This window comes from Dermochelys coriacea, chromosome 3, assembly GCF_009764565.3.
Source record: "Dermochelys coriacea isolate rDerCor1 chromosome 3, rDerCor1.pri.v4, whole genome shotgun sequence".
Taxonomy (NCBI): Eukaryota; Metazoa; Chordata; order Testudines; family Dermochelyidae; genus Dermochelys; species Dermochelys coriacea.
In genome coordinates this window covers 156,579,579-156,598,941 of record NC_050070.1, presented here as the reverse complement: position 1 = coordinate 156,598,941, position 19,363 = coordinate 156,579,579, and the positions used below count along the sequence as shown (strand labels likewise).

At 42.2% G+C, this 19,363-nt stretch overlaps 1 protein-coding gene and 1 long non-coding RNA gene across 3 annotated transcripts in view; one reads left to right on the top strand and one right to left on the bottom strand.

The window, feature by feature from the left end:
* Positions 1 to 14,249, bottom strand: part of PPP1CB (protein phosphatase 1 catalytic subunit beta) — a 50,560-nt gene extending 36,311 nt beyond the window's left edge. Inside the window, exon 1 of one of the 2 annotated variants that reach the window (XM_038395959.2) lies at positions 13,880 to 14,249. In XM_038395959.2, coding sequence (XP_038251887.1) covers positions 13,880 to 13,931 — 52 coding nt within the window. In that variant the 5' untranslated portion in view covers positions 13,932 to 14,249. The remainder of the gene's footprint in view (positions 1 to 13,879) is intronic. The other variant, XM_043511636.1, reaches the window with a different exon arrangement.
* Positions 5,379 to 11,552, top strand: LOC122459476. The gene is made up of 3 exons (XR_006280195.1): positions 5,379 to 6,944; positions 9,044 to 9,047; positions 11,540 to 11,552. It is a non-coding gene; the product is annotated as an uncharacterized LOC122459476 (long non-coding RNA).
* Positions 14,250 to 19,363: the final 5,114 nt, after the last annotated feature.

The following is a 19,363-nucleotide window of genomic DNA, read 5'->3' as shown; positions in this document are numbered from 1 at the left end:
CCCTTGAGGGGTCCTGACCCCCGTTTGAGAACCCCTGTACCAGTGCAATTTCAATTCAATATCACACTGACAGGATTCAAGGAAATTCAAGAATTCTACATATGACCACAAAAGCTTTTATCCAGTTTTAATCTGTTTCTGAGATTAGGGAAAAAAAAGTGCCCAAAACAACCAAATCAAGAGTATAAGCTTCTTCATTATACTTAAACACAAGTTTCAAACTTATTCAAATTGATTACATAGTTAACTTTCTCAAAGAACCATGCAAAACTAGAATTGCTCTCCATACTACAAATCTTGAAGAGGCCCTCTAAATTAAAAAAAAAAAAGCCATAAGAAACCTCCAACTACACTAGGAAAGTAATCCACAACAGTAATCCACCATTGCCATTTTCCCAGGTGTACTGTAAGACAAAGCTTTAGGATTAAGCAAACATTTTTCAACATGGTTTTGAAATCAGAAAAAAAGGTGTTATTTTATACATAATGACCTGTGCTATATCAAGGCGCTCTGATTATATTTCAGAAGTGCCTAGGTAATGATAGGGACTCAGATTACTATTTATGTAATGCTGTGCATGTGCATGGTGTTTAGACAACTAAGAATAGATCCCTGCCCCCAAAGAGATTCATCTATGTTAGACAAACAGCAAAAAACTACAGTAAACAAAGGTCACTGGGAGGAGGGTTAAAACGGATTATGTTATGCTTGCATCCTCTAGTTTTAGAAGAATATAAATTGGTGCAATGTTGGGAATCAGGCTTGGGATGGAGACTAATACTAGATTAGTTTCAGCATCTACAGTGGCTTTACATCTCACTACTCAGGACTTGATACTTGAGAAGACTAGTTTTTCCCTACTGCATGACAGCTTCTCCTTCAAACATCAGTATTTTTATGTTATTTTAACAAATTGTACAATTGTCATCCTAAGTGTCCTCGACCTATATTAATGTAACTTTTAATATAAGGGTCAAAGCTGCAAAGTCAAGCAGTTAAAAATTAGGATTGCCAGAAATATGGTGACCTGAGCAACCTTAACTTGGCCCTCTTTCATGTAGGCATGACAGTCTTTAATTATATGATCACATAACACTTTCTCTTCTCTCCACCTCACCCCGCCTCCCCCTTCACAAAATTCTTGGCTCATTCAGAGCACAGGACTGACAACTGTCAACCAGCATTTGTTTATACACCATGTGACCCCATGCCTTATTTACTGCACTGAATGCAGAATTATTAATGTTCTTATAGCTTTATTTATGAAACACCACAATATAGTATACAAGTACACTAAACATCAATCTTTACAAGAGATTTGTGAGGTGATGGTATTATCCCCATTTTACTAAAGAACCGAGTGGCCACTGTTAGATAAAGGTGATTTAAATAGATTGTGGCAGAGGTAGGGATGGAATCCAAGCCTACAGTAAACTTGCAATCAAAAAGAAAAGGAAGGCATTCAGAGCAAGATTGTTTTACGGAAAGAATGCAAGATGTTCTTTATGAGTAGAATTTAAGTCTAATTTTAAGAAAATGGAACTGTCCGTCAGAACTCATTTATTTCCACAAAGAACAAACATCATTTAAAGCCAATTTAGGATGCTTAAGGGATCACACACCTAAGCAAACCCATAAAAGCAGAGAAGTGTCCAGTTAGATATCCTTTAACATACCTCAACCCCTCCACACCATATTAACCACTTTGACTGACTCTGTCCTTATGTAAATCCTGTACACCAACATGGACAGCCAAAACACACTAAATTCTTCACAGTTACACAACAATTTTAACCCCAACCTCAGCAACATACACATGTTAGACAGCATGAGTACACTAAGTATTATCATCCCATGGAAAGGATGAGTACTCTGTGACCCTATGACAACATGCTGAGGAGTGGGGGGGGGGGATCTGTTTTGGCATTTTAGTTTTCAAAAAAGTAGACATTCTTGAAGGGAAGGACTATTATAATTTTAAATTTTTTTTGGTTTAAAAAAGGGGGAGTTCTATAGTTCAACAAGAATGTTATCTGTGGGACTTCTGATGGGTGCTACCATTTTTGTGCAAGGGGATACAAATTCTGGAGACATCAGGCAAAGCTCCAGAAAACTGATTTTGACCTTTTCTAGGAATACTGGCTAGTAAACAATGCAACAAAAATTCTCACCCATGCCCCAAGTCCACTTAACTTGTTAGAATGCACCTACATTAAAACATTTTTATAGCTACATCTCCAATTTTGGAGTCAAGCTAATGCAGTTATACTGTAAACGGACCCTGGCCCTTATACATACATACCACAGCCTTTTAGCATAAAAGCAATGATGTGCCACTCCCAATTCTGCAGTCTATAGTTTGACAGTTTCTAAAACTAAACTGGAGACAGGTATGCAATAATCAAGATTTTAGTGATCAAAACAAATCTTAATTCACCAGATGGGAGAAGTTCATCACATTCAAGGCCAAGCCCACAAACTCAATTATGAAGTCTAACTTTCTAATCTAGTTCCTGCTCTATGATTGCATTTACTCTGTTTTCTTAAATTGTATTACTATTAGTATGACAGTAAGACCCAAACCATGAGCAAGAGTACTTATGTTGTACAAACAGAAACACCAATCCTTCCCCCCAGCAATGTGGAAGATTAGCTTACTGCATGAAAAGCTCACCAGGTAAAGTAATATGTAAATTCAAAGCTTAAAAAAAAATAATTGCAGCTCCATTTTTAGAGAATGGTGAGTACAATGCCTACAAAACAGAAAGACAGTAATGAAAAACATTAATAATCTTTTAGAAGGTAGAAAGTAAGGGGGAAAATTCTTGACAACTTTTGAATACAAGCTAAGGTTTGTTAGTTAAACTTTTTCTCCTGTGGCTCTTTGACTTAGTTGTCTAACCTGATAGTTTGATATATAACTTGCAAATCAGCTAAGCATACATACTATGTGCAAAGCTAATTATTTAATGTTAAGATTTCATGGAATCATAGAATATCAGGTTGGAAGGGACCTCAGGAGGTCATCTAGTCCAACCCCCTGCTTAAAGCAGGGCCAATCCCCAACTAAATCATCCTAGACAGAACTTTGTCAAGCCTGACCTTAAAAACCTCAACAGAAGGAGATTCCACCACCTCCCTAGGTAACCCATTCCAGTGCTTTACCACCCTCCTAGTGAGAGAGTTTTTCCTAATATCCAACCTAAACCTCCCCCACTGCAACTTGAGACCATTACTCCTTGTTCTGTCATCTGCTACCACCGAGAACAGCGTAGATCCATCCTCTTTGGAACCTCCTTCAGACAGTTGAAAGCAGCTATCAAAACCCCTCTCATTCTTCTCTTCTGCAGACTCAGTTCCCAGTTCCCTCAGCCTCTCCTCATAAGTCATGTGTTCCAGCCCCCTAAACATTTTTGTTGCCCTCCGCTGAACTCTTTCCAATTTTTCCACATCCTTCTTGTAGCGTTGGCCCCAAAACTGCACATACTACTCCAGATGAGGCCTCACCAATGCCAAATAGAGGGGAATGATCACGTCCCTTGATCTGCTGACAATGCTCCTACTTATACAACCCAAAATGCCGTTAGCCTTCTTGGCAACAATGGCACACTGTTGACTCATATCCAGCTTCTCTTCCACGGTAACCCCTAGGTCCTTTTCTGTAGGACTGCTGTCTAACCACTTAGTCCCTAGTCCAGGGGTCTCAAACACATGGCCCACGGGATTTTTTACTGTGGCCTGCGAGCCGCCGTGCCCTCCCCTCTCCCCCCCCCATGCACTTAGAGCGGCTCCAACCCAGCACCCACTGGCAGCAGGGCAGGCTCCCTGCCCCCACACCGCTCTGGGAAGCGGCCGGAACCTTGGGAGGGGAGGCTTGCTTCCAGGCACCGTCCCCTGCAGCTCCCATTGGCCAGGAACAGGGAACCGCAGCCAATGGGAGCCTCAGGGGAGGTACCTGGAGGAGCAGCCAGTGCAACACAGAGAGCCCTCTGCCCCCCATCCTCCAGGTTCCAGCCACTTCCCAGAGAGGCCCAGGGGCAGAGTGGGCAGGAAACCTGCCCTGCCCCCGGCATGCGCCGGACTGTTGCACGCCGGGCCGGAGCCTGCCCCCCACACCCTTCCTGCACCCCCAACCCTCTGCCCTGAGCCCCCGCCACACCCTGCAGTCCCTGGGGGCAGGGATGGGGAGGAGTTGGGGGTGGGGATTTCAGGGAAGGGGTTGGAAGAGGTGGGACCTCATGGAAGGGGTGGAGTGGGGGCTGGGCCTGGGGCAGCAGGGAGGTGGGTGTCAGTGATGCGGCCCTCGGGCCAATGTACTCGTCCTCATGTGGCCCTTGTGGTCATTTGAGTTTGAGACACCTGCCCTAGTCTGTAGCAGTGCATAGGATGGAAGAATCCCAAGTGCAGGACTCTGCACTTGTCCTTGTTGAACCTCATCAGATGTCTTTTGGCCCAATCCTCGAATTTGTCTAGGTCCCTCTGTATCCTGTCCCTACCCTCAAGCACATCTACCACTCCTCCCAGTTTAGTGTCATCTGCAAACTTGCTGATGGTGCAATCCATGCCATCCTCCAGAGCATTGAAGATATTGAACAAAACCGGCCCCAGGACTGACCATTGAGGCACTCCACTTGATACTGGCTGCCAATTAGACATGGAGCTATTGATCACTACCTGTAGAGCCTGATGATCTAGCCAGCTTTCTATTCACCTTGTAGTCCATTCATCCAGCCCACACTACTTTAACTTGCTATTTATTTTTTTAGGAATTGTGGGGTTTGTTGAAATACTAAAAGGAACTAGTCTACATTAAGAAAGCATGAAATTGTACCACAAAAGTAAAAAAAAAACAAAAAAAAAACCTTATGCTTTGGAGACAAGCTTAAGATGAAGTTTTTCAAACACCCTAAAAATTCTGAAGGAACATGTTACACATTACATTGTTAATCAGTAAGATCTGATGTTCTTTCATGAGGTCAGTTTCATATGAAACTTGACCTTGCTAAATTGCCAAATATAGTATGCTTCACATTAGAACACACAGTACTAATTGCATTGATTGGATTTTTCTAAAAATCCACAACCACATCCCTGGTCACTGACTTAAATAAAAAAAATTCAGCTCAATTGTCCACTTTAAAAGCACATTCTATTAAAATTAAATAATTGTTTTTTCCTCACCTCTATTAAAATGTAGCTATACTCTGAACGCAGGAAAGTTGAGGGATTCAGGCTAAAACTTATTTACATGCCACGGAGTATATAAATAGAAATGCGTTAAATGATCAATACTTTGTTACAACCTTAATGAGATACAAAAGCAGCAAACTGAAATTTTCCTTATTTACAATAATGAGGTCATCCAAAGGGACAAGGTTTTTAGCATGCTCTCTCCCCCAATTCAACAGCTGCAGGATTTACAGATTGCTAAAAATAGGCTAGTTTATGATTTTAATGCCCTTTGGGACTGATGTTTAAAATACAATACGATTTCCGCCTTTTTGTTACCCTCCCTACCCAATATTAATTTCAAGATACGCCTGCCCTCCCAATACTATCAGTTGAAACTGAATACACTATTACAATTGTCTCTGAAGTTTTTTTTCAGGGGGAGAAGATAAAGCAAACTGGTATCTTGCTTCTTTTTTCCTTGTTATACTCTCCCTCCCTCCACTGTATCTATGATACTTTATATCTGAATCAAAAATGACAGTTTGTTCCTTGCAATCTATTTTTCATAATTTGTTTGTGTATCCTTGTGATGAACTTTTCTAGTTCTATTTTTCTTTTCTGAGAATGTCCCTCATTTCCCACATCTATGACGATCCATTCTGTGATATAGCATACAACAGCATTATCCCAGACTGCCAAATTATTTTCCCCACAAGCCAAGTATAAAACATTTTTGGAGCAATAATGTAAGAGAGAAGAAAGTGAAAAAGCATGGTGGCTCCTTTATGCTTAAGTGCTTTGTGAAAAGGAAGAAAAGTGATCTTTCAAAACCACCAAAACAGTTTGTCATTTTCTTCCACAATACTGAATGGTTTGAATTGAGCTTAGTTTTCATTTTGGAACTATTCCAATCTCAGCCTTTACTTTGAGTTTTGCATGAAGACCTGACCCTGCAAGGTGCCAAGTGTCTAACTCCTATTAAAATCAACAGGAATTAAAGATGTTTAGTACATTGCAGGGTTAGGTCCCAACATTGCACAGTACAAATACTGCGCAATGCACACTATTTTACTATGACAAATATAAAAAGACAAAATGTAACAGCTTCAGAGTATGAAACCTTAGGTGTAAATCTAGAAAAGCAAGAGGTTTTTTTCAAGTTACTGGTACTGTGTAGCAAGGGTTGACTAGACAAGGATGACTAAGAAACTGAAGACTGCTTGTATTTTTTTTTTTTTTTTTTTTTAAATCTGGTCAGAGGAACCAGTGATTTTAAGTAAATTACCTCACACCACCAGGGATGGAAACTAACAGCAGCAATTAGAAAGTTTGGAGTTGCATCTTTCCAAGGATTAATTTCAGCTCTGGGGGTTTGCAATGTACAGCTTAAAAGTCTCTCATGCTCTTGCCTCCCTTACATATTTACAATTCCTATCCGATTTTAGTGGCCTCTACCTCAAAAATTGTTTGAGCTAGAACCAATGTTGTATAGTATATAAAAACTTTTATTCTGTCAATAGTGAAACATTTGTGTCTCTCTCTATTCTTGTGTTTTAATGAACTCCTAGAATCTTGATGAAACTGTAGTTAAAGGACAGACTAGTCCAAATGACATGATTTTAAAGCCAAGTGTAACCTAGTTTGTTTTTTCAATATTTGTTATTGAACCTTAATTACACAAAATGTCAATAGTTCCACAAAACAAATGGACATCACTAACTAGATTTACACATATTTCAAAGAATTTGAAACTACTGCTACATGGCATAAAGTGCTTTGACATGCAATTTATTATTTTAAACAACTGTTTCTTTCCATTGCTGCTCTGGAAGCTGGCTATGCTCCAAGTGCTGCAGATGCAGCAAGTAAAGCTTAAGAAACCTTCGACCACCAATCTTATAGCAACCTTTAGATAAACAGACAATTGTAATTTTTTGCTGAAAAAGGACACTGTTTCTAAAGAATGTACCTTGGCTGCAATTCTCTCCCAGAACTATATGAGAGGCTGTTTGAGTTTCATGTTACCGGCAGACTTTCTTGCTTCTATATTCAAGTAGCTACAACTGTCCAATGAAGTGAAATTCCCAAAAAATCAATTTTTAAAATAGGAGGCTAAAATAAGTTTTCTCCACTTGATTGCGCACTTGCAGTTTTTCTTGACTATGGAAACAAGTCTTATATCAGCAAACGTCTCAGACTTTACCAGAGAGGGAACCAGCTGAGACCATTACCTTTCTTTAAACTGTAAGCTTCTGAAATGTTCCATAAAGTCCGAGTGTCTCTTAAATTTTGAATAAATGTAATAAGTTATGTAATAAGGTTTCACATCTTATCAGGTGACCGACAGTTTGATGAACCAGCATTAACAGAACTAGTAAGCTTTCTTATGCCTGGTCTAAAAGTCAGCATTTAGAAAGAAAAATTGTCACAGAGTATGTCACCAGGGAACAGCCTTATTTTTTCGGTCAAGGTCCAAATTTCTTGGTCAAGTTATAGTTAAGGTCCAGACTCCAGAGAAACATTTTTCACACCACAATATCAATAATGGCAATAAGTATACAAAGAGACTTCATGGTCCACTCAAAAGCAGCTGGCAGTCTGGATTTGGCCTGCGATCCGTCTATTGATTACCAATGATTTACATTATGGGCTCTACAGTTTCACAGCTACAGCACTGCAGCTGTGCCACTGTAAACGCTATACTGTAGATGCTTTCTACAACAACAAAGGGTTCGGTCAGCTTCACTACGGAGCTCAAGTGTGTAATTTTTCACACCCCAACCAATATAGCTATTCCAGCAAACCTAAGTGTAGATCAGGCCTTATATTGATTTAAACCTGTTTGGTGATGCTCTGGCCAAAAGGCCTAACGCAATCCTTGGATACATAAACAGGGGAATATTACATCTGTATTTGGCACTGGGGCAACCACTGCTGTAGTACTATGCCCACTACTTGTGTCCACAATTCAAGAAGGATGTTGAAAATTGAAGTGGGTCTAGAAGAGAGCCATAAGAATGATTAAAAAAACAGTGGTTCTCAAACTTTATTGCACCGCAAACCCCTTCCGGTCGTATTGTAATTTTTGTTGTCAGGAGGAGGGACTGAAGCCTCGACCTGCCCAAGCTCTGCCACCTCTGAAGGGATGTGGGAGAGAAAGCTGAAGCCTAAGGGCTTCAGCCCTGGGCGGTGGGGCTCAGGCATCGGCTTCAGCCTCAGGCCCCAACAAGTCTAATGCTAGCCTTGGCAACCCCATTAAAATGGGGTCCTGACCCACTTTATGGTCCTGACCCACATTCTGAGAACCACTGGATTAAAGGATTGGAAAGCATACCTTAGTGATGTACTCAATGCTCCAGTTCAAACAGAAATTAATCTAGGGAAGTCCTATATGCTGTGTTATACAGGATGGCAGACAACGTGATTACAATGTTCTTCTGGCTTTATAATCTATGAAACTCTTATGTTTAGTTTACTTCAGTAAATTTACTGGCTGAAGCTAAACAGAGCTCTGTGAAGCAGGGAATAGTCTTTATTTTGTGTTTGTACAGTATCTAACACAAAGGGGATCTGTTCTATGATGGGGGCTCCTAGGTGCTACTACAATACAAAATCAATTTCAAACAGGTGTGTCCACAGAGAGGTTTGTACTGGCTTAAGTTTTAAAGCTGCTTTAAGTTAGACCAACACAACTTCTGTGTCTAGATAAGCCCCGATTCTCAGCAGCTCCCTAGTCAACACATCCTGTATCTAGTTGCTATAACTCAATATCAGCCACCAGGTTCAAAGACCAGGCTTATGGCACATGTCTGCAAGCATTAAGTGAAAAAGCAGAGGGTCTCTCTCCCCATCCCAGTGCAAGAAGAATAGGGGTGTATGTCTGCCAGCTTTTAGGAGCTGGAGGGCAGGGAAACGAGACAAAGGACAAGGCGTGCCTGCTATGTTCTGTGCTAGCAGCATAATTTATAAGCTAGTCAGTTTACTCATAGCATGCAGTATTCATTCTCCTTGTTTTCTTTACACAATAGGTACTTCTAAGGCAGTGGTTCTCAACCTTTCTAGACTATTGTACCCCTTTCAGGAGTGTCTGATTTGTCTTGCATACCCCAAGTTACATGTCTCTTAAAAACTACTTGCTTATAAAAAAAGAAAAAAGGCAAAAAGTATCAGAGCACACTATTGCTGAAAAATTGCTTACTTTCTTATTTTTACCATACAATTATAAAATAAATCAATTGGAACATAAATATTTTACTTACATTTCAGTGTATAGAGCAGTATAAAGTTGTCTGTATGAAATTTTAGTTCGTACTGACTTCACTAGTGCTTTTATGTACCCTGTTGTAAAACTAGGCAAATATCTAGATGAGTTGATATACCTCCAAGATGACCTCTGTATACCCCCAGTGGTACACATACCCCTGGTTGAGAACCACCATTTTAAGGCACCAATAACAGTAGCATTTATATTCTGGACAAGTTACAAATAAAGAAAGTGAATTCAAAATGGGCTCCTCTTTGCATCCTGGAGTTCACCACTTAAAAAGGGAGGGAAAAATCTAAGTTCTCTAGCATGTATGGGAATCTAATGCTATGAAAAGGTGAGTTTTGCAATGGTTGCTGACAAGCCAATCTAAGAATTGCTCTGATCTCTTCAAGAGGAGTGTTTAGTCTAGAATCCAGCATTAAGAAGCTTGCCTTCCAGCTCTCAAGAGTTTCCATTCTTTGAAATGTGTGTGTTCATGAGTGCAGGTGTCCATGAGCTTCAGATGGTAAAGCATTCTCAAAGGTCATATGCTTCTGATCTTTGAGAACTAGGACTTAGCAACAAAAGGGAGGCAAGTGGAGGGTGGAATCAACTGATGTGCTCTCAGCAGCTAGTTCTGATCAAGAGAGACAGGTTGCTCTGTGTTGTACAAGATGGAGTTTAATTGGCCTTGATTGACTAAGGCACAGGCAATTACAGTACTAAATCCAGTCAAAGTGAGTGCATGGATCATCACAGCTAGATTTATGTTCAAAAACAGGTGTAGTCATCCAGCAACCTAAAGAGGGCAGAAGTTTGTTGCTACTGCTGCTATTTTTATAAGTAGCAGTAGTTAGTACAGTAGTTCTCAAACTGTGGGTCACAGTCCCATTTTAACAGGGTTAACAGGGCTGGCTTAGATTTGCTGGGGCCTGGGGCCAAAGCCCGAGCCCCACTGCCTAGGGATGAATCTGAAGCCTGAGCCAAACTGTCCAGGGCCAAAGCTGAAGCCCAACAGCTTTAGCCCTGGACAGCGGGACTCAGGTTACATGGCCCCTGCCTGGGGCTGAAGCCCTTGGGTTTCAGCTTTGCTCCTCCCCCCCTTCCCGTGGCAGTAGGGCTTGGGCCCCCCCTCACCCCAGGGCAGCAGGGTTTGGGCAAGCTCAGTCCCTCCTCCTGGGGTCATGTCGTAATTTTTGTTGTCAGAAGGGGGTTGCAGTGCAATGAAGTTTGAGAAACCCTGAAAAAACTACAAGGTGTCCAGTGGCACCTTAAAGACTAAGATTTATATGAGCATAAGCTTTTGTGGGTAAAAGCCCCCTTCGGGTAAAAACCAAACTCCCTTCTCTTCATGTCAGTATATTTACGTCTCCATCTGTAATTTTCACTTCATGCATCTGAAGTGGGGTTTTTACTCACTAAAGCTTATGCTCATAAATCTGTTAGTCTTTAAGGTGCCACTGGAATTTTTGTTGTTTTTTTGGAAACAGACTAACACAGCTACCCTCTGATACTTGAGAAACCTTGAGTTAGTACATTGCAAAAATGAGCTGTAAGCAGCAGCTATTGAAAGACTACTGTAATTGCTGTTCAAAGTTAAAACCATCCATTTCATTTAAAGGGAGCAGAAGGCCCTAGAACATGCTATGGACCAACACACTGCAATAAGATTCTCTTAAAGCTTTTAATAACATTTTTACACTATAAAACCACTATTTCTGGCCATCTAATTGGAAATGGCAAAAACAATTGACAATATGCAACATATTGCTCCTAGATTGAGGATTAACAGGCTTACTTTTTGCTTGAAACACATTTTACACTGCAACTTTACCAAAGTAGAAGCAATGCCATAACAAATTATAAATTGCTAAGTATCTGATTACATATAAGAAACTTTAAAGTTAAAACTGCAGTACTCAAGCTTTTATTCACCTATGGTACATTCATAGTGCAGAAACTGGAAGATGTGAAATATAAGCAAAAATTTAAATTGAAGCAAAAAACCCCATACCTGTTTGGAGATGCCTACAAAAACACACACAAGAACAATGCAGTGATATAGGGATCTAATTTCCCTCTGATGCAGAGAGAAGTTGTACAAGCTCTGTTAAACTTAGTGGGAGGTAAGTGAAGAAAAAAAAATATTTCTGGTTCAGTCAAAGTTAAGGAAAATCTTTTTTGTTTATACTCAAGTCAAACAAAAAGTAAATCAAAATCTTAGATTTTAAAGATTGCTTAGAAAAAGTTGTCTGTACAAAGATTTGCACAAATTTGAACAGTTAAGTCTAAAATTTGCCTTTATCATACACATTGTAATATTGTGAAAAGATTTAAGCACGAATTTCCCCAATACAGTCTTGACTGTGAATCTAAGTACCTACAAGGTGGCTGTGACCTGAGACTAACAGTCACATACACCCTTGAAACACTTTGTATTATTTTATAAACTACTTTAATATGGATATACACTTCAGATAAAAAAAACAAAACAATTACTGGACATATACACAAGTTTTTAGCTTTATTGTCTTAATAGGCTAATACTTTAAGATAATGGTAACAGGCAGGCTTAGACACTAACATAACAGCAACTTTTTAAAAACACAAGTCTATAATTTATAAATGAATAAAGTGAAAACAATTAAAACATATTGGAAAGTGCTATCCCAGACAAAGATCTGAGCCAGAGCATTTTCCACACACTCCACCCTCACCCTGAAAATTGAGCTTACGATAGGAAGTGAATGCTGACTAGGTCACAAGTGGGCCTATCTGTAATTACAGGAGTAAAAACAAAACAGAATACAGCCTTCATTGGTAAAAGTGACTTGTTAAAACTTGTTAACAGTGTTTCAAGCTTCAAGTCACTCACAGAAATGAACTCTTGCCCAATGCTGAACAGACAACAATATCTACCTACATTTAATTATAAATACAGGCACCTGCAAGTTCTCATACCACACTGGATACTTTAAATACAGACATAGTAATAGAACCAACAACGAAGAACACAAAAGATTTGTTATTTCTTTAAGTGTTGCTCATTATACACTCGATAACATCCTAGTAATGCATTCACCACTCCATTTCACCCTCAGAAGGATGAAGGAATGACTACAATAGGATATTCACAAACCTATATATTACGTTACATTTCCAATGTAGTTAAACAAGATACCACCCAAAAATTAGAGGATATACAAAATTCAAACAGATTTATTAAGCTTCTGTTTCTCTCTTCCAGGCCAAGAATCCCCACTCCAAAACAAAACCTGTATGAATGTCACTTTGGTAGCCTTCCAAATCCAGAAGTTACATCCATTTTAAAAATGAACCACACAGATCCGTACCTGTTCTCTTCCCTCACCAGATATTTGTCAGGGGCAAGAGAAGGAGGCTGGGAAGACTGGATAGTCCCTATCCAAGATCATCAAATGATGATGCTAAGGAGAGAAGTAGTATCCTGCTCCTTGGCAAATGGGTATTTAATCAACTGTTTTCCCTTACCTTAACAAAAAATATCTTTGGTACTGAAAAAAAAGCATATTGACCCCTTCACTGATTATTCTCTTTCTCTATAGCCACCATTAGAAATAGGCTCAGAGCTGGGCATAGGAACTGCATTAGACAAAATTCCTTCTGCTTCCCCTTACACACACACACACACAAAACCATCCCTAACATTTGTCAATTTTTGTAAGCCATGAAAAAGTGCTACTAACCTGATGGGAAAGAGGGAGAGACCTCCCACTAGCTAGGCTTTTCTATCTCACCCATCACCCGGGCAGCTTTAGCAGGACAATCCTGGGGTTTAAACACATGCATCACTGATACGAGCCAGGCATTCGCATTACAGAGACCCCGCCAAGAGGGCGCGTTTACACACACACACACACACACACACACACACACACACACCGCCCTCCTGCATATTGGTGCAAATATAATGTTTCAAAGCACTAGCCCTTGACGGCCCCTCTAACATAACAGCACACTCTGATGGCGAAGGTGCCAGTGCCCCCAGGACATCGCCTACCTACCTTCTCCACCCCTCTCAGTCTCAGCAGCAAAGTAAGTAGCAGTACGGCGTGTTCCCCCCCCCCCCCATCACTGAAATAGCTTAGAGCACCTAGCATCGCGGGAGTGACCCCCCCTCCCCATCCTTCCTTCGCTGCTGCTGCTCTCCCTCCCCCCACTGGGCCAAGAGCCTCAGCCCCATCTCCTGCTGGGCGCGCGTAGGGTTGAGCAGGGTCCCGCCTTGCGCCCCCTCCCCCTCGTGTGGTTGGGAAGGATCCCGCCTTGCCCCCTCGCCCCCTTCGTCTCCTCCCCTCCGGGTGCGGGGCTAGGAAGGATGCCGCCCCTCGCTCTGTGTGTGCGCGCGCGCGGGGGGGGGGGGGGGAATCTCCTGCCTCGCCCCCCCCCCCGCGTGTACGTGCCGGGAGGTGGGGCTCGCTCACCTTCCAGCAGCCGGGTGATGAGGCTATCCACATTCAGCTCCCCCTCCGCCATTTTGCGTGCACCGGCCGCAGTAGTCCCGGGCGGGGATAGGCGGGGTGGAGAGGGCTTCACGGACTAGAGGAGGCGGCGACTCGCCCCAGGAATCCCGCCGGGCGCTTTGCTTCTCCAGCACGGGCACGCAAAAGCGCCGGGCTCGGTCCCCGCTCCGTTAAATGGGGGAGATCAACCCCCGCGCCGCCTCCCCGCCTCAGAGATCAGGCTACCACCACTGCGCATGCGCCAACCCCTCTCCCCAGCCGCGGCTGCTTCGCTTCGGAACTTCAGCAACTGCACAGGCGCAAAGGAGTCCTCTAGGCCAATATTACTGCGCAGGCGCAAGGGGGTGAGCTTGCTGCGCTTCAGGCCCTCCCGTCGGTGGGCATAGGTTTGAGATGATTTTCCTTTATCCCCCCTCCCCCGTCTAGTAACCAACTGGGCCTAGCAGTGCTGCAAGCGGGGCCGGGCCGAGCTAGAGTCCGATGGGGGCAGGGAGGGGGTCTCCCTCTGCCACGTACATGGCCAAATCGGACAGTCTCTATGTAAAAGAATAAGTGGACACAAATCAGATGCCAAAAATTATAACATTCAAAAACCAGTCGGAGAACACTTCAGTCTCCCTGGTCTCCTCCTTGATTACAGACCTAAAAGTGGTTTCAGAGGAGCAGCCGTGTTAGTCTGTATTCGCAAAAAAAGAAAAGGAGGACTTGTGGCACCTGAGAGACTAACACATTTATTTGAGCATAAGCTTTCGTGAACTACAGCTCACTTCATCGGATCAGACCTAAAAATGGCAATTCTTCAACAAAAAAACGTCAGAAACAGACTCCAATGAGAGACTGCTGAGTTGGAATTAATTTGCAAACTGGACACCATTACATTAGGCGTGAATAGAGACTGGGAGTGGATGGGTCGTTACACAAAGTAAAACTATTTCCCCTTGTTTACTCCCCCCCCCCCCAGTTCCTCACAGGTTCTTGTCAACTGCTGGAACTGGCCCACCTTGATTATCACTACAAAAGATTTTTTTTCTCTCCTGCTGGTAATAGCTTACCTTACCTGATCACTTTCATCACAGTGTGTTTGGTAACACCCATTGTTTCACATTCTTTGTGTATATAAAATCCCCCTACTGTATTTGCCAACTGAATGCATCCGATGAAGTGAGCTGTAGCTCACGAAAGCTTATGCTCAAATAAATTTGTTAGTCTGTAAGGTGCCACAAGTACTCCTTTTTGCAGATACAAACTAATACGGCTGCTACTCTGAATCCAGAATACTGAGTGTCATGTAGTCAGAGAAGCACCTACTGGCAGTCAGGTCCCAGGCAGGGGGGAATCTGTCAGGCATCCCCAGGCTTTCCCAGCTGTAACTCACGTGCTCACACCTGCCCTTAGCAGCTCTTGGGATCTGATCTGGCATCACACTCGTTTATGCTTGTCTGAAAGGCCCAGCTCCTGGGACCATGTTTGAGAAGCTCAGTTTTCATTAGAAGTACGTTTCAAATAGGCTGACCCAGCCTCCCACCAGACATCCATCTGCTGAAACCATACCGGTCTTAGGTCACAATTTATTTAAACAAACTATCCACACTGAAATGCCAAGTTGTGCTCACTGCACTCATGTTCTAATGCAGGTGTCAGGAATGATTTTCTAGCTAGGCTAGTCTATGCTCCGGTGTGGATGGGATCCTTAACACTATTATTTTTCTCATTCCTGAAATATTTTTCAGCATTACTTCTTGACCATTTCAATGTATGTGCTTTTGCCAACTGGTGCTTTACCTGAATGGACATAAACTACTTTTGAAAGCAACAGTTAAAAATTCTCAAGAGTAGGGCCAATATGTTCAATTCTATGTAGGATGCTAAAATGTAGCTGATTGTCACTAGTGCTGTGCCAACTGCAGCTGCTCTAGAAAAATCAGGCCACATAAATATAGATGCAGATTTAGATTCCTAGCTCTAGGATCCCAAGTCTGAATTTTTGCCTAGGTCCACACAGCCCATGTAACCTTACATGATTTTCAAGAACGCATTTTCATGTCACGATCAAGGAAAAATTAGTATGAACAAAGCTTTAAAAGTTCTTGAATGATTCAATGAATATGTGGGAATCTGTGTTAAGGGGCCCGGCCACTAAAGTGAGAAAGAGCTCTTTCAAAATGTGTGGGATGATAATAAAGTTTCACTGGCTGTACTAAAAGAAAAGAAGAGCCCATAAAAAGAGCCCAAAATTTGACTTTATATTCCCAGTTGGAGATAGACACCAAAATGTAACTCCAACTCATCTGCTAAAGGTTTATATGCATATACAAACTCTCTTCATTTTCAGTCTTTTCCATAAACAGTGAAAAGCTAAATGACACTTGGACATTTTAGGGTTTTTTTGTCAAGTTAGAAAAAGTAATTATTCAGCTTTTAAAAATAGGACTTTCAGCGCTGCCCAATGTAGTAGATATGTTACCCATCCTGAATTTTAAAGCATTATCCCAGTTTCAGTGGATCAGTCCCACATTATTGAACTGCCCTGAAAGTCATCACAACATTGTGCTGTGGCATGATAATGTTGCACAGTGATAGAATGTTGCATGACAACAGGATAGAGTTGTGTAATGATATTGCATTGTGACACTGATACAAATAATTTTGCAGCACAAATTCCAAACGATGGCAAACGATTGTTGCTCCGGGCAAAACTGTGTGGTAGCTGTATGTACAAGGTACATTAAAAATCCATACTGTACAAACCACTATCTTGCCAACCACAATTCAAGTTATATCAAACACAGCACAGATCATGGTATACTGTATAGTAACATGAAATAATTTGAAGCATTTTGCAATACAGGAAGCATTTTGTGATATGGTTTATTAAGGACTCCATAAAAAAAATGCTTGGTCTTAAAAGGGAAACAAATTCAATCTGCTTGTTGAAAGAAAATAATTGTCTGGTGGTATTATGGCTCAATTAAGGAAATTTAATTTACAGGGGAGAAAGTTAGAATTTTATGCATTTATTACACAGTACAATGAAACTGAAGATTTTTTTAATTTCAGAGAATAAAGTTATTTAACTCTAACTTTGTAACTGTGATGTACCATTTAAAATTAAACAGTAATATGCCAAAAAATCTTGTGACTCACAGAGTTCACTTTGCAAAAAGAAAAGGAGTACCCGTGGCACCTTAGAGACTAACAAATTTATTAGAGCATAAGCTTTCGTGAGCTACAGCTCACTTCATCGGATGCATGAAAAGAGTTCACTTTGCATACTATTAATTTATTAATTTTGGTTAAAGATGCAACAATAATAATAATAAAAAAGCCCATAGGTGCAGTTTATGCAATTCTAACTCTCATTGATCAAGGAGATGTGCTTAGCCGCTTCTGCCAAGCAAGAATGCAGAGCAGAGATATTTTACTGGTGTTTTGGGTGGAAGGAGGAGCTGAGTATATACTGATGTAAATTCCCATTAATCTTTCTCCCCTTTGTTAATTTCCTATTATTTTGAAATTGCCTGCACTGATCCCACACTTCTCTTTGTTCCTTACTCTCCCCTTCTCAGCTTCATTACCACTGACCTTAAACAGTCTTTCTCCCCCCCCCGCCCCGCTTCTCCTTTCTAGTCAGCAAACTCCCCTTTAGTATCATATAGTTTTGCCATGGTGCACTTGGGAATTTATAAGCTTACGAAAGACTCAAATTTTAAAGGAGATGGACAAAAGAGTGTGCAGGGGGAAATGGTGTTCCTAAGGGTATGTCTACACTGGCAGAGTTATGGTGCCGGCAGTTACCGCACCACTCAGAGAGCACTTAACGAAACTGCTGTTGTATGTTCACACTGTCAGCTACCTGCAAAATAGCGTGTTCACACTTGCAGCACTTGCAGCGGTATTTGGAGCGGTGCACTCTGGGCAGCTATCCCATGGAGCATCTCTTCCTCTTCTGCTGCTAAGAGTTGTGGGAAGGCGGGGGGGTGTCATGGGGCATCCTGGATCCTGTCCTAATGCCCTGTGATGCATTGCTTTGCATCCCAGCAATCCCTGTGCTTCTGTCCGCATTTGGTACCATCTTTCAATGGTTTTTGCACTGCGCACTCTGCCTCTTCGGTCTGCAGGAATGGATCCTGAACTGTTGACCAGTATGCTGCTCGTGCTGACCAACATATCATGAATGGCAGTGGAATTATTCCTTAAGATACAAAGGCAAGAGGAGTGCGATATTGATCTTGCCATGCATAGTAGCTATGACACAAGATTGCTTGTGGCATTCATGGAGGTGCTGACCACAATGGAACACCACTTTTTGCCTTGGGAAACAAGGCCTGAGTGGTGGGATCATATCATCATGCACGTCTGGGATGACAAGCAGTGGCTGCAGAACTTTTGGATGAGGAAAGTCACATTCATGGGACGGTGTGAGGAGCTCTCCTCAGCCCTGCTGCACAAGGCCATGAGAATGAGAGCTCCCCTGCCATTGGAGAAGCGTGTGGCGATTTCACTGTGGAAGCTGGCTACTCCAGACTGCTACCGATCGGTTGCTAACCAGTTCGGAATGGGAAACTCCACAGTTGGACTCGTGTTGACAGACGTGTGCAGGGCCATTAATTGCATCCTGCTCTGAAAGACCGTGACTCTGGGCAATGTGCGTGACATTGTGGATGGCTTTGCACAAATGGGCTTCCCTAACTGCGGAGGGGCGATAGATGGCATGCATATTCCAATTCTGGCACCAGACCATCTAGCCACCAAGTACATTAATTGGAAGGGGTATTTCTGTATGGCTCTCCAGGCACTTGTGGATCATCGTGGGCATTTTACGGACATTAACGCACGCTGGTCTGGAAAGGTGCATGACGCATACATCTTTTGGAATACTGGCCTGTTCAGGAAGCTGCAAGCAGGGACTTTCTTCCCAGACTAGAAGATCACCGTAGGGGAAGTCGAAATGCCCACTGTGATCCTTAATGCCGTGGCTTATGAAGCCATACACAGGGCACCTTGACAGCAGCAAGGAGCAGTTCAACAACAGGCTGAGCAAGTGCAGAATGACTGTTGAGTGTGCTTTTGGCCATATAAAGGCCCACTGGCGCTGCCTATATGGGAAGCTGGACCTGGCTGATGACAATATTCCTATGCTTATAGCTGCGTGCTGTACGCTCCATAATATTTGTGACGGGAAGGGTGAAAGCTTCACTCAGGGCTGGAATGCTGAGACGCAGTGCCTGGAGGCTGAATTTGAACATCCAGAGACCAGGGCTATTAGAGGGGCCATAAGGATCAGGGATGCCTTGAGGCAGCAATTTGAAACTGAAAGCCACTAATATTTGTTGCAGTGCTTGTAATGTTAGGAGGCAATGGTGATTGGTGCAGATGATGCAATATGAAGCTTTAAGAAAATTGCCTGTTGCTTTCCAGGGCTTTGTTTGCTTTCAATTAATAGAA